Source organism: Athene noctua, chromosome 3, assembly GCF_965140245.1.
Source record: "Athene noctua chromosome 3, bAthNoc1.hap1.1, whole genome shotgun sequence".
Lineage (NCBI taxonomy): Eukaryota > Metazoa > Chordata > Aves > Strigiformes > Strigidae > Athene > Athene noctua.
In genome coordinates, this window is record NC_134039.1 from 42764113 (window position 1) to 42780025 (window position 15913).

Consider the following 15913-nt stretch of genomic DNA (forward strand, 5'->3'; position numbering starts at 1 on the left):
TGATGATAAAAAGATATGAGGGCAGAAGTACTGTATTTATTCAGTAAGCATCAGTGCATTCCGTCAGCAGATGGACACTGTGTGCATTTCATACTCTCCTGGGGAAAATATAGTATGTGACTGTTCAACTAAAAAATGAAATTAATATTAAAGGAGATAAAGGCCCAAATTAAAGTATTTGTCATCGCAATTGTGACATTTCCAAACTTTACAGACTTAACTTTTCAGCTTTAGCATTTATTCTGGTTATTTGTATTTAGCACAAACATAGTTGAGATATATTTTAAGAACTGTAGGTTTTCTTAACTCATTCTGAAAAAGTATATAAATCTTGATATCTGGGTTCTCTGCCTAAAACAATTACTGTGCCCTCTTTTCTGTTTTCATCTAACTGCATTTTCTGAGACAGTTCTTTGTTAGAGAACTAATTTACCTAATTTGTTAAAGAACTAATTTACCTAATGAGCAGCAAACATTTGAATCTATTTCTGCAGGGTAAATAACTCCCAGTATTTACGCTTTCCTGCTTTTCAAGTGCATGTATGAAAAAATTAATGTCAAATTAAGTGAAAATATTAAATACATTTTAATGTTATGCATAGTTTCCTCATGGCCCTTTGCTTAAGCGCAGCTGGGTGTAATCTACATAATTTTTGTTTTTATTTTCTGACTTTTTTCTGACTTTATTTTCTGGCTTCTTTCCATTTTGTAACAGTTAGTTGGAATTAGATCATATTTTTAATGTTCAGACTGTCATTGAATGGAGATCAGTGGCTTATCCCATCAGTGGGAAGAACTTTATGAAACATGATGTAGTCATTCCTCAAGCTCTGTGATTTATCAGGAGCCAGTACAGAAAAGCCTGACAAAGCTCTTTCAGAATCTGACATTCAAGTCTGTTTTCTCAGTGACATAACAGTGATCTAACAGATATGTTTTAAGTAAATATTTCCCAGATAAGATACAGACTTGTTAATAACCACACAGGACTTCCCTGTATTGTGAGAAATTACGTAAAAATTCTGGCAATTTGTCTCTGCTTTCCAGATTTGTTGATGAATTTACTGATGGCATGTTTTGACTCATTTGTGTCCTCTTTTAGTAAGACATTGTTAAGAGAAAAAAAATAAAATAAAATAATGAAATCAGCTAATTCTGATGGCATAATTCAAGATGCACCTAGCTATGTCTGTCTTTGTTTTCCATTGTGTTATCCCCAAAATCTCAGTGATTATGGCATTAACTGCTTATGTCCTTCTCACAGTTTTTGCTATAGCATAATGTATTTCATACTGTGACAAAAACTTCCCACGTGTATGTATCCCTGCTATGAAACTGTTACAGGAGCAAAGAGCTGTAGGCACTGACAGTCATATTAATGAGGCAGCACAAAATGAGAAAGCTGAGAAAACCAAGAAGAATTAGTACGTGGTAGGTCTCAGGAAAGACTGCTAGAAGTGGAAAGTACCTCTTAGAAGGAAAGACTAAGTGGTGAAACAAGGGGCTGTTGCTGCTCTAGGCTGGTAAGGATAACATGAGGAGATTAAAAGCATGAAGTCACAAGTATGTGTCTTCTAAATCCACAGGTGATGTAGCTGTGCTCACACTTTACTGAATCTTCTAACCAGTATTTCTAGCTGGGATATGACACCTTTCCAAAATTTACAGTAAACTTCGTCCTCACTAGGTTGGTTATCTGTGCTTGGTTTATTTCTACGAAGAAAATAAAAGCTGAAGAGCGTAAGATTGTGCACCATGGGGACTAACATGGAAAAAGAGAGAAAGCCATTTTAGTACAAGAGTAAAAAAATTACTTAATTCCTCTTAGATTGTTTTCTGTGTATGATAAGACTGTCAAATGGGCGATAACCCTGACTTGTGCCACTACTTGCTCATTAAATGTCTGGAAAAGGAGTATCCCAGGTGATGGAGGGACACAGCGCTAAAAATTATTCAGTGCATTCCTTGCTTTAAAGTTCTGGTTACAATAAAAGCAACAAAAACAGTTCACATGAAGCCATGGCAATTTCAAAGGTTCTGAAACAAATTAGTTTTATTAAAGACTATGATATTCGTACTCATTTGTGTGCTTATGCACATTGATAGGTGCCTTGATGATTAATTTAATTTGAGAAATGAAGCAATGCTTTAGATGAATGTGTCCTTTCTCTCAACAGCTCTGGCTAGGCATGCCAGCCTGGTATGTTGCTGCCTGTCGTGCCAACGTGAAGAGTGGAGCTATTATGTCTGCTTTGTCTGATACTGAGATTCAAAGAGAAATTGGAATTAGCAATCCTCTACATCGCTTAAAGCTCCGATTAGCAATCCAGGAGATGGTATCACTGACAAGTCCATCAGCACCTCCAACATCCAGAACAGTGAGTCCTGTTCAGCTTTTTCTCCCCCCCTTCACCTTACAGGAGTCTGCAGAAAGGTCTTTGTAGTACAAGAGTGGCCTGTGGTAACACACAATTCATAATCAGTGGGACTTGTCCTATGGAGACTTAGAAAGACCTGTTCTCGCTCACTTGATTGTAATGTTTTTTAAGTTGCAGTTTTGATTAACCTTGCTGTTACCTAAATTATCAATATTGAGCATCTTACTTGCAATTTTGCCTGTATTTTTGCCTTTCTCTTCCTTCAAGTCATCTCTCCCAACCAAATAAGATTACATTTCTCTTTTTTTGCTTGTTTCTCTTTTTTTTTTTATTTTTTGGGAGGGGAGAGAGGTTATTTAGGAACACAGCTCTTTTGACTCCTGTTCCCATTCCCCTTTTTTGCATCCTTCAAATGTTATCTAATCTGAGTCGGCTGGCTTTAGGTTCTTCCTGCTTTTAAGAGAAGCAGTGATTGGAAGTGTGAAGGCAGAAGTGGAGTGTGTGCATAAAGTGAGGAAGGGAGGGAGAGTGGCAGCAGATGGGAAAGAAGCAAGTAAATAAGAAATACCAAGATACAAGTCTGAAAGAAAAGGAGAGTATTATACCAAGAAGAGAAAGAAAGTAGAATAGGAGAGAGTAAGAACATATATGCTGTAGATAAAAAGCACGTTTTAGTGGAAAATGAATAAAAACAGGCCAAACTGATGAAGAGAAAAAGAAACAAGATAACAAAAGGGGAGTTTCATGCTGAGAGGCTGATGGTGATGGCTATGAAAGAGGCAACAGAGACTAACAAAAAAACCCCAAACCAACAAACCAAAACCCAAGAAAAAAAATGAGGCTTGATCAGATGGGAAACACAGCATAGAAGTGAAGACTACTACTCAAGTAGTGCAGCCTGGATTTCTAATAGTAAGATATGAATAATAATGGTGTTCATAATAATAATATAATTATTTATTCTTTGTAATCTCTTAATGACATTCATGGAGAATCTTTTGGTGGAAATTAGAACTGAGATATCTTTGAGGGGTACCAGATCCACTGACCTATATAAGGAACTGGGCAACAGGACTCTCGATGTCCCTGTTGACTGGCCTTTTATCTTCATGCTGCTAAGGTTCTTTAAATATTATAGTTCCCCAACTGATATTTTCTCCCCTCAGAACAGTTGTATATGACATAAGCATGGTAATAACATGAATTGTAATGGATTTCACCTAAGTAAAGCAGTATAGACTCAACATTATGTTGAATTAATAAACAAAATTATTTTTTATTTTAAGCATGAGAACATTGACACTTATGAAGTGAGAAAACAGTACATGCAAGCTAGAAACACTGGGAATGATTTTGCCTTGGTTTTTTAATTCTCACTGAGTAATTGGCAGCACAAAGCTGCCCTGACCTGGAATGTGCATTTCTGAGTCCCAAATCTTTCTGCCTCCCCTCTTTCTCAGGAAAGGAGTTAATTTACTTCAGTTCTCAAGAAAACACAGCAGACTTCCACACCCTCTCCCTGTCTCATTTCACTGTCCTAGTAGTAATCTGACCGAAAACAATAGGATGAGGAAAAATAGTTTTACAAGTGAATTCTTTTGTCCTTTCCACAGACAAATGTGGAGGGAGTAATCATTATTTAGATTACAATATGAGCATGTGACGTGTGCAAAATATTTAGGCTGGAAAAATCTTTGAGAACTGAAGCTTACCTCCAGACAGAGCTATGAGCTAAAGGTTGTATTTGCCACTTGTGTGTGAAATGCAGCTTTAATTATTATTCTTTCCTTTGTGACGGTGCTCTTCTGGATTTCATCCGTCAGTTCTAGTTGAAATACTCCATTGCGTCTGTTCAGAATCCTCTAATGAAAGATGCAAAGCAAGTCATCTGCAGTTGTCTCTAGTTGCAGCTCGGTAGAGGCAAGAACGTTGTTGTGCTGATGGTGATGCTATACGCTGTTAACTTACAGTGGTGCTGCCTTTCTTCTTTACCACTGCTTACCTAATGTGGATCCCACCTGCCTTCCTGTGGGCCTTGTCCATAGCCCTCAGGCAATGTTTGGGTGACCCATGAAGAAATGGAAAATCTTGCTGCTCCAGCTAAAACGGTTAGTCATTCCACTTGTTTAAAATGGTTTCAGTGCTTGAAAGAGAACTAGGATGTATCTGCTTTAGTGCAGATGCCATATCTTCTGTAGGATGCTTCCCAAGCATGCCATTAGAAATCTGTGGCAGGAAGTAGTGAAACTGAATTTAAAGAACAGTTACATAATTTCTCAACAAAAGAGATTACAACCTGTATTGCAGTCACAAAAATTGTGTGAACCTAAAGCCAATACTGGAGTACAGTACACAGTAGTTTCACTGAGAGTGTGAAACCTGATTCAGAGAAACAAAATTGTGACGGTTACAGGTCCAAAATTACCCCTGTACTCTACTCCCCAGTACTTCTGCTTAATACAGTTTTGTATCTGCTGGGCAAGAAAGAAGTAAGAAAAGGCTTGAGAATTGTGCATTACACAAGTCAGTGTTTTCTTAATGCTGACTCTTTCATGCCCATACTTGTGTATTCATGCGCTTGATTTAGAGTGCATGGAGTGTGTCGTTTATTGATTGATTTTTTTGTCAAAACTCACCCTGCTTTGAGGGACATAAGTAAATATTAATAGATTTTATTTGATAGTTCTGGCTTTTTTCTTTTACTTGGAACATAGGTTATTTTAGGTTTTGTTTTCAGCATTACATCATAACAACTCTGTAACAGTGCTAATAAAACATGATACAATCCCACAGTGAGATGTTTGAAAAACCTATCGTCAGTTTGGAATAACTTTATAGTCAGCCCAATCCATAAATGGTGGGGGAGGTGCTGAAGCTACATTTTGATGCAATAAAGACTTATTTCTCAGCAATTTATGCTTGCTATACTATTTTAAGTTTTCTCATGAACACTCATGAAGCAGATTCTGATCAACAATTTATTTTTTTTTTTTTACAATTGAGCTCATTTCCTATTTTATTATTGTTAGTAAAGATAAATACAAATATAACAACACTCAACTGACAAAAAGTAGAATTGATCCTGTTTAACTGGCCAGCCAGAAAAATATAGTTTTGCTGTAAAAAAAAGTTATCTAAAAAGTTCCTCTATGGTACATTCACAAGAAGACAGCTTTTTATTGTGAACGTTGCAAAATCTAAGTAGAAACAAAAATGGCATCTCTAGTGACAAATTGTGTAAGAAAATGGTTGTGTTTTGATTGTGAAACCATAAAAAGTGTCTAAGAAAAATGCTGTAAAGTTCCACCAAGCTATAATGATTTTATATCTTGAAAACTTAGCTATATTTGCCTTGCTAACATTTTATCATTCTGGTCTTATAATTTTTAAGGTACTTATCTCATGGATTGCCACTGACTGGAGTTATTTTATTGGCACATTTTACATGTATGTTTTCATTTGTACTAAGATTAGCATACACATGAAAACCAGATCTTTTTATAACTAATTTTTAATTCTCTTTTTACTTGCTTTACTAATTGTTTCCTGCTGATAACACAGAAGGAGTCTGAAGAAGGCAGCTGGGCTCAGGTATGACTCTTTCATGTGATTTTTTTAAATGGAAAGCTAATAATGTAATTAACAGAGTATTAATATGCATAGAGGAGTATAGTATTGTGATAGTATCTCAATGATTGAATTATGATTTACACATTTTAGAGTTCTTCTAATAGAAAGAAAATATTCTTCGGACAGGTTTGCTAGGTAAGCACAAAGAGATACATATGCTGTAAATATTTTTCTTAAAAGCAACAGCTAAATTCCAGAGACATCTCCCAGTTAAATCTAGAAAAACTGTTTTCCTCATTTTTGAGAACAGGTGTCCTGGTTCAGGTAGGACAGGGTTAAGTTTCCCCAGAGGGGGAAGGGATCTCCAGCCGGGTTATTCATACCATGCTGACGTCAGGTCCGGCGTGGCAGCACGGGAAGCTTTCCTTTGTGGCTTTTGTCGCGGGAAGCACGCGCGGTGGGCTGGTTGTGTTCACTGCGGCATTTCTCTGTGTATCTTTTGTCTTGTTTACTGTTATTACTGTTTATTGTTGTTATTATTGCTATTGTTGTTGTTTGGATTGTTATTTATTACACTGTTGTATTAAATTTCCCCTTATCTCAACCCCAGGGTCTGTCCGAGGGTGGGGGAGGGACAACGGCAACGTGGTCTCTGGTCCCGGCAGGGCCTAAACCAGCACAACGGGCTAATAAAATATGGCAAGAGTTTGAGATCTAACATTTCTAAAATTATACCAAATTTTTTTTAGAACAATTGTAATAATCAAACCCAAATATCAGTCTACAAAGACTCTTGTATAATTTTTCCCTTTAGTTAGACTATCAATAACTTGTTTTTCAACTTCTTTCTCTCTCTCTAATACATGCACAATCTTACACAGTCTTACTCTCTTATGGCATTTCTTTTCTCTTCAAAATCTCACAAGAATGAGAGATGAGGGGACTGTATTTTCTATAATGACAGGAGACATTAAAAACAAAACCAAAAAGATAGTTAGACTTAAAAGTGATGCTCAAGGCTGAGCATGATCCTATTGAGGAGGTATTAAGCTTGCAATTTATGAGTTCTCCTTTTTGTTAAGTTTTATTAGTACAAAGTAATTGACAATAGTGAAATGTAAAATATAAAAATAGCTCAAAATGCATGTAAGTTTTTCATATACTTTCTTTCTCACCCTACTGAAATTTCAGCTGAACAATGACGTTTCTTAGTGCCTGAATGCTAGCTTCTAGGAGGAATCTGGTTTACTTCTATCTTAAAGAAATAATTTACTGAGCTCCACATATGATGCACTTAGCTTTAAGTTGTTCACAGCTAAAAATATTTCATTAATACAATGCATGTGGTCACCTGCTGTGACTGATGGTGAACTTAACCTCGGCTGACAAACAACTGAAATTAGCTTTTAGTCTCAAAAGGACATGAAGTGTCATTAGATGCTGTTTAGGAAATGCTAGCTCTTACTAAACGGTGACACAAACATCCATTGGTTCCCCGAGGCTGTATTTCTTTTACCAAGTTCAGTGTAGGATTTGCCTAGCCTAAATATTCCAGAATGGAAAGCAAGTAAGATTATGAAACAAGCACATTTTTATGTGTAATAAGTTTGCTTGCATTTAAAACTCAAAATTGAAACATGATTTCTTATAACAAAATTTGCTTAAAATTTAAAAAGATAAAAAAGATTAAAAAGACACAACAGACAAAACTGCTATTAGTAACAAATATCTCACAGTGGCTTCCATCTCCAGTGTCAAAACAATGTAAAGACAGAATGGTTTTTCTTTAGACAGGGTTTCTAAGCTAGGAGGTCTACTAGAAATGAACATAGCTGATAGATATTCTGTCTTCAGTCTGTGGTGCAACCTTGAACAAACTCAAGAATTTATTCTCCCTTTCCTATTTTTTTTTTTTTTTTCCCCTGTAGACCCTGGCTTATGGTGATATGAACCACGAATGGATAGGTAACGAATGGCTCCCCAGTCTGGGTTTACCTCAGTACCGAAGTTATTTTATGGAATGCCTGGTAGATGCGAGGATGTTAGATCACCTGACAAAGAAAGATCTGCGTGTGCACTTAAAAATGGTGGATAGCTTTCATCGGTATGTTGGCATAAAGACTACACCTATGTGTCTGATGTAGTGATCAGTGCTGCACAGAATAAACCCACATACTTTCTGTTGTTCTTGTGTGGAAAAGCACACAGAGAAGTGAATGCTGTGTCAGAAATCTGACTTGAGAGAGATTTCTTTAGAAATAGCAACTGCATTGCAATTATGTCTCTCAAAACTAAAATATTGCTACAATAAATTTCATAATGAGTGGGGAACCTTTAATATATAAATAAAGCCTTGACAATACAGAAACAGTAGTAATTTATTAAGTGGTTTAAAGTATTAGAAAGTGGTAGACTAAGATTTGAAGCCCTGAGATCTGCATAATAATGAAAAGCTATTGTACGTAGCACATAAAAGCTGTTAAAAGTACAAGCAAATTGTCAGTTGTTCAGGTTATCTAGGGATATAGCCAGGAAGCTAAATTGGAAATATGGAAATAAAGGTATTTAGACTTTAGGACTATATAGGTCATATAAATATGACAAGAAGTGGATTTTTTTTTTTTATGTACTGTCTGATTTGTCACTTTTTTGAGGCCTGATTTGACAGAACATTTCATGGCTCACAAGGGCTGACCTTTTTTGAAAAGGATTTTTAATGTTTTGGGTTTCTTACGCTAGAACATTTATTCAAACATACTCATTTTGGTTTTGTCCATTTCATGTTTGAAGTCTGTGGAGTTTTTTTAATGGTTTTGCTCTTCCCTCCTACCTCAAGATTTGCTTCTTGGGCACCATGAAACACCTCATGTGAAATGCAGGAAATACATCCTACATATGTTCCCATCTTCAAAATTATCTTTATTAACTCTGTAAATGTTTCTCTTTAAATAACAGAACAAGCTTGCAATATGGAATCATGTGTTTAAAGAGGTTGAATTATGATAGAAAAGAACTGGAAAAGCGAAGAGAAATGAGTCAGCATGAAATAAAAGGTGATAGTTCCTGGAAATGAATACTGGAAATGTTTCTTCTTTTGATACTTGACACTATTAACCCCTTGTCATACCATTTTAGCAAAGCATTTAAGCATGTGCTTTAAATAAAACTAACGTTTAGTCCATCTGTTTTCAGAACACAAAATATCCCCTTAAATTAGGCACAGTTAAGTACTTTACTAAATTTGGGCTGCAATTCTGAATGGTGGTTTGATACATAAATTTTGTAAAATTGGATTTTTGGGACAGATCTTATCCAAGCCTCTTTCTGTCTCAGATGCAGAAGGCCAAATAGCCTGCAGATCAATCAGATGTGCTGGCAGAAACACTGGGAAATGGGAACACTCAGAACCCTAACACTGTCCTCCTGCTTTTGAAAACAATTGCCATTGCTTACTTCAAAATGTGTATCATAGAAAATGTTGCTTGGAGGGGTGGCCACTGAAGGAGTTGGTATATAAGAATCATTCCTAACAGACCTGGCCTTAGTAGATTTAACAGTTGATTTTAAAGTATTTTTCTGTGTAAAGCTCTCTAGAGCAGTTGCAGGCTCACTGCATGGTTACTTTTATATATAACAATTAGGGGTTTTGGTGTTTTTCCATTAACAGAAGTGAATTATTTGATTCCTTTAAGCATTTCCAGCTCTAGCAAATAAAAAAAGGTAATTAGAAGGGGAAATGGCTACAGTGAAAGCATGCATTTGCTCAAGGCAGATGATGGCATGCACTAATGCAAAGAGTTGCATTGGATGTGGAGGCATCGGTGTCAGTCAGCCTGAGTGGGTGTAGCTGGAGGCTGATGTGGAGTAATTGGGTAGTGGTCTCAAGTTCTGTGTTGCTTCAATGCTAGTCATCGCTAGGACAAGGGTAATAACCCATAGCCTCCATCACCCAGCCTTCACCCTGTCATGCATCGGTCAATTAGACGTGGTCCCAGGTGGGATTCAGTCTCGGCGATCCCTGGCTGCCACGCTGTGTTTCAGCCAATCCTGACCCCAAAGTCTGGGATGCTCCTGGTCAGGCGATGGAGAATGCCTGCTCCCAGAAGAGCTGCGTTAGCTGGATTTCTCTGGGTTCAGGAAAAAGCCTCATCACTTAGTAGCACAAAACTCAGTAGCACGTTTCCTACTTGCAGGTATAAAGATCAGTATAAGTACTATTCTTTTAATCTTACAGGCAGGTTAGGATACTTGTTTTATAATAGCCAAATGCTCAAAAATGGTTTCCTAGTTAATTTTGTCACCTTAGCTTTATAATTGGCATGGACCTTAACAGCTCAACCAGCTTACTGAACTAAAAATAGTCTTTAAAATTATGAACTCATCGTTTGCTTTATGGCATGTTATAAAATGGTAGGTGCTGACCCAACTTTCAAAATGTTTAATATAAAACTTTCACGTGAAGCTCTGAGGAACAGATATTTCTCCTGTGCCCTTGCATTATTAATCTGTAAAATCTTGCCTAAGAATTGAAAAGGGTATCTATAGGAGGTGAGAGGAATTGCATTCCAGAGATGCCCTCTGGAAGCATATTTCCCCCTTGGAAACATTATTTAGAATAAACATTTCACTTGTAAGTAGCTAAAATCACACAGGATTTTGAATAGGAGATATTAAAGCTACATTAATAGTTTGCTGGCATTCCTTATTTAACAAATAAAGCAGTATGATGTCTGCAGCGCATGCACAACTACAAGCATGCACCTGTACAGGTCAGAAGTTACCGGCTATCAGGAGACTGAACCGGGTTTATGTCCTTACAGATGTGCTGGTATGGAGCAACGATCGAGTCATACGCTGGATACAAGCTATTGGCCTCCGAGAATATGCAAATAATATTCTAGAAAGTGGTGTACATGGTTCACTTATAGCACTGGATGAAAACTTTGATTACAGCAGTTTAGCTTTATTATTACAGATTCCAACGCAAAACACCCAGGCAAGTTTTCCTATACTACTTCTGGTTAATCTGTACCCATTATTGCCTTTTACTCATCTTCAACCATTTTAATTTTTACTTTGGTATCTCTAGGCACGGCAGATCCTTGAGAGAGAATACAACAACCTTTTAGCACTAGGAACTGAAAGACGACTTGAGGAAGTAATTAATTTTATTTTCAGTATTTATGAAATATCAGTTACATATAAAATTTAAATTGAATGCAGAAAGACATATTAATTCGCACACTGTTAAAAAGAATCAGTTAATAAAATAATGAGGAAATGCCAGTCAAAGTTTTTTAAAGTAACCTCAGTATGGCTACATATTCATATCATTTTGGATGCTAAATTTGGCACTGCACTTTTACCTTAATGTTTTCTGTAGAGGAAACATGCAGAAAGGAGGGGAAGTTCTACTGGACAGAGCAAGTGGCAGGGGGGCGCTGCCTGTGCAACCTATTCTTTAGGACACTTACACTATTTCTTTAAAAATAAGAAAGAAGAAAAGTGGATTTTTGGTGGTGAGTTGGGGTGGGTTTTTTTTGTTCTTCGAAGTTAATCAATATGTAATAGAGTGGGATTTCAGACAGTCATCTAGGATGGGGAATCTCAAAGCCACCTATGGAAAATACTCTTAAGGTAAGAGTCCAGTGCAAAAAAGTTGGACTTCTGCATGTGAGGACGAATAAAACTTTTACAGACTTGCTGAAAATGTGAGATGCCTATGAATTCTGTGCATGCATGAGTGTTTTAACTCCTTATTAGCACCTTATGTAAGCCGCCTAATGCCATAACAAACCACTGCCCTTTCTGTCATTATAAGAGATCTGACTTTTAGGACAGTTCTACTTTAGCTGATACTAAAACCCTCTACTGTATCAAGGCAGAGATTTGAGAACAGTTTTCCACCCTAGCATTCACTATTTCTAAAGCATTTACTTTTACAAGAATGTCTCAAACACATTGCAGTTACTGGACGCAGTGCAACAGAGCAGTGTAGTTGTTGTGGAATACATTTGACAGTGGGATGCGGCAGACAGCTGGATAATTAATCAAAAAAATTTGAACTTGCTTTATCAAATACAACTCTGTTGACAGAGCGATGACAAGAACTTCAGACGTGGCCCCTCCTGGCGACGACAGTTTCCTCCGCGCGAGGTTCATGGGATCAGCATGATGCCGGGCTCCTCAGAAACGCTGCCAGCTGGGTTCAGATTAACCACTACATCAGGGCAGTCACGGAAGATGGCAACTGATGGTATGCAGTCATTTCTGCACTTATTGTTGAAAAGCAAGAGGCTTATTCTAGCATGCTAAATTGACTTTTAGTTCATGTCTATCTGGCACCACAAGGAATACGTAACTAGGATGAAAGGAGTTTCGAAAAGTTGAATTATGGAATAGAAAAGCACTGATTTGGCATACTATTGATTTTTTTAAAGTTTGCTTCAGAGTGTCAGTGTTTATGAATAAATAAATAAATGGCTATCTAGCCATCCTAGATCTGCAAAGGAAACATTCAGAGAGAGGAATTAATTTACTGACTTTAATCTAAGCACATTTTTTAGCTCGTTAGCCTCTCTAGGAGGTGGGGTGTGTTTTAGAGAATGAATTAAAAAAGGACTATCACCTTCATTTTCCTATTTGACTTTCAAACTCACTAGCTTAGGTTTGACCATCAAATGACTCAATCAAACAGGTAGTGATCTAATACTGAATTTCAGGTAGCCATTGAGTTACTGTATACCAGTCTTAATTTTCTCTGCAAATCTTTTAATTTCCAAAAGATACACTAACTTAGCAATGATCGAAAAAGTAACACGCAGATCATAATTAGAAAATAAGCAAAATTTAAAAATCATTGTAAGAGGGAGGGGAGAAGGGACAAATCCCATTGCAGCTATTGCTTCAGGTAGATGGATGATAAAGCCATGTCTACCTGCGTGAAGTTCTGAGAAGTACCAGTAGACAGATTGGCCCATTTCAAATAGTACTGTTTATTTCCTCAGGAGATAATTTAGATCTATGAATACACTTGTCTCAAAGTAATATAATACAGTACTTGTAGTGATTATATTCTGTAACTCTTGAATGAACTTGGTGTGATAATATTAGCATGTAAATTCCATTAAAGTTTCTCACCTTTAAAAACAATATAGTTGCAGTTACAGATGGAATAATTTACTGATTGCATCACTGAATTCCATTGACTCCACTGCTCATGTGCACGCTTTGCTTTTAATCCTGCACTTTTTGGCAATGATGAAGGTATAAGACGAGAATCCATTCCAAGGCAAATTCCATGTACAAATAAAGGTTCCTAGGCATTGCCATGACCCACATTACTGTAGTAGCCAAGAACCTTACAAATATTCATGGATTTCATCTTCTAGCCATGCTATTATGTAGAAGATACCATTCCCATTTTACAAACGGGGAACTAAGGAACAAGGGAGATTTTAGTGATTTACTTGATGTCTTCCAGACAGAGCTGGGTACTGAACTCAGTAGACTTCAAGGTAGGTAGCTTTGAAGACCTATATCTTCATCCAGGATTTGGCTTCCTATCCCCCAGTGCTAAGAATGCTATAGTATTTAAACAGCATGATAGGTACAGTATTTGGACTTCCAACATAATAAAGACAAAACTGAGTTTTAAACTTTCACTTAAGACAGGTTTCAATAGTACACCAGCCATTGAAGAAAGTCTGAGTTCTGAAATAGACCATGCCCAGATCGTGTCATAGAAAGCCACAGAGCAATTTAACAGCCACCCTTTCAGTGGGAAACAGACTGATTCATTTTCTTCTTGATTCTAAAGAGGTTCTGGTTTGTTTCTTTTTTTGCAATTTGCAGTTGCTTCATCACGACTGCAGAGGTTAGACAGCTCAACAGTTCGCACATACTCATGCTGACAAGGCCTAGCAAAGAAGCCAGCACTGAATTGTTGTGAGTATTCATAAGGGACCATCATAAAAGCTCTTTACAACTGTATGCTACACCAAATATTCCTTGGCATTATTCAAGCAAGAGCCAGTATGGAATAGAGGACCTAACTCAAACTCATTAGGGTGGTCATTTCATCATGGCAACACTCTCAAGCTCAATCCAGGAGATGCTACGCTGTTCTTTTCCCCATCTCAAACAGCAGGTTCTTTCTGCTGAAACCACTTTAGCAGATAAAAGTTTTTATAGAACTCTGCTCAGACGTATTCAGATGATGTATTTTGTGTGCTATCTAAGTGAAAGCTAGAACTGGGGAGACAGCAGTAGGCACAGGGACTGAATTCACTGGGTGAAAGCAGCTCGTAAAGCACAAGAGATTTATTTTTATTTTTTTAATGAGACATATGGCTCAATTTAGAACATCATAGCTGCATAAATCTAGAACAAAACTTCCCCTATACAGAAAAATCTTCCAAAGTTCTCTATTACAGAGATTCTTGCACTTCTCAAATCATTTGAGAATTGACCAGTGACAAAGAAAGGATATTCTGAGCTGGATGCAACTTTCGATCAAATTTAGTAGTGGAATTCATGTTGCATTTCTCACTGCTTATCTTTGAATATGGCTATGAATCTCAGAGATTCATTCTTCTGGAGTTCCGTGGAAATACACTGTTTTCTGCTACCTCACAAGTTTTACAAAAAATACCAACATGACAAGCGCTTTCATCAATATGGCACCATTTCATGCTAGTATTTTCTCAATAAAACAGTTTTCCATTTGGTTACTCAGAGGATTGTAGGGGAGGTGGAAAGAATATTTGGATAGCACCAAAACCTCATCAGGCATTAAATGTCCTTCAATAGCTGTTGCCTAGTGTAGGCAAGACATGCCAGGATCTGCAAGAAAGTAGGGTTTTTTAGATTTGCAAGACTGGGAGAGGCTTGGGGCCATCAAGATTTTACTAATGCTGGGCAGGTTCAAAAAGTGCTTAGGAACAGCAAACATTGCCAGTGGAAAATGTAGATTGCTCACATAGATGATGTAAACCTTGCTTCACAGATCTTCAGGAGACTACAAGAATATAAAATCTTAATCTAGTAGAAAAGGGAATTTTTCATGCCACCACTAAAGAACAGGCACAGGAGATTTTTTTTTTTTTTCTAAAAGAGGTAAGTTGAGCTGCTGGCCCTACAAAAATTATGATGAAGCACATAAACTATATAAATCTTTTTGTTTACGTGTGTATAGATTAGAGCTTGGTATTATGTCAGTAAAGTCAATGACAGTACTCTCACTGGGTTCAGTGGGAGTTGGAACTGATGGCAGAGATGCATCTCTTTTCTTCTATATGCTTCAGAATTTTAATGTTGAAAGCAATAAAGTATGATCAAGAAATTAAGTTCAAACACCAAGCTATCTCTTAGGCCAACAGTAGCGGGCCATGCACATGAGGTGGTATTTTCCAATAGGTTTGAAGAGTGCAACAAGGGCAGACATTCAAAATTGGTATGTTAACAAAAATTAATTTAAGATTATCCAAACTACCTACTCCTACTCTACTCAAACATTCTAAAAACTAGTAATGCACAAACAGAAGCAAACTGCTGGCACTATATGTGTATGGGAGTAATGTATTTTGAGCAAGAAGATGTTGCAAACTGCAAAAGTTAACTTCTAATTTCTATAGGAGTATTAGTAGTGTTTCAAGTATCAGTGATACCTGTCACATTGGTACTTGCTGCTAGTCCACTATTCCGCCGATTCCATTCTAATCTTAAATGCTTTAGAGCTCTGTAAGATTTACATCTAAATTATAAAGGCTAATATATGAGGATGATTGACACTAGTATACTACTAATTCTTTTCACTTATCATATGCTCCTTTTAGAGAAGCAACAAGATGGTGTGAACTAGAACTTTAGTATATGCACTGTTCATAAGTGCAATTTTAAAATGTCACACAGGTTAGAAACCAAAGAGCAAGTTAAAATAAGTTTGAATTTCAGTAAATCATATA

The 15913-nt window shown here is 36.9% G+C and overlaps 1 protein-coding gene across 8 annotated transcripts in view; it reads left to right on the forward strand.

Moving 5' to 3' along the window:
- The window catches only part of PPFIA2 (PTPRF interacting protein alpha 2), a 365675-nt gene that overhangs the window by 346307 nt on the left and 3455 nt on the right, over positions 1–15913 (forward strand). For 4 of the 8 annotated variants that reach the window (XM_074902784.1, XM_074902786.1, XM_074902789.1 and 1 more), the window contains 9 exons: positions 2178–2378; positions 4424–4486; positions 5940–5969; positions 7877–8052; positions 8904–9001; positions 10769–10944; positions 11038–11106; positions 12045–12204; positions 13803–13895. In XM_074902784.1, the coding sequence (XP_074758885.1) occupies positions 2178–2378; positions 4424–4486; positions 5940–5969; positions 7877–8052; positions 8904–9001; positions 10769–10944; positions 11038–11106; positions 12045–12204; positions 13803–13861 (1032 nt within the window). In that variant the 3' untranslated portion in view covers positions 13862–13895. Of the gene's footprint in view, positions 1–2177; positions 2379–4348; positions 4487–5939; positions 5970–7876; positions 8053–8903; positions 9002–10768; positions 10945–11037; positions 11107–12044; positions 12205–13802; positions 13896–15913 lie in introns of those variants that run through there. The other 4 variants (XM_074902785.1, XM_074902791.1, XM_074902788.1 and 1 more) reach the window with 3 other exon arrangements.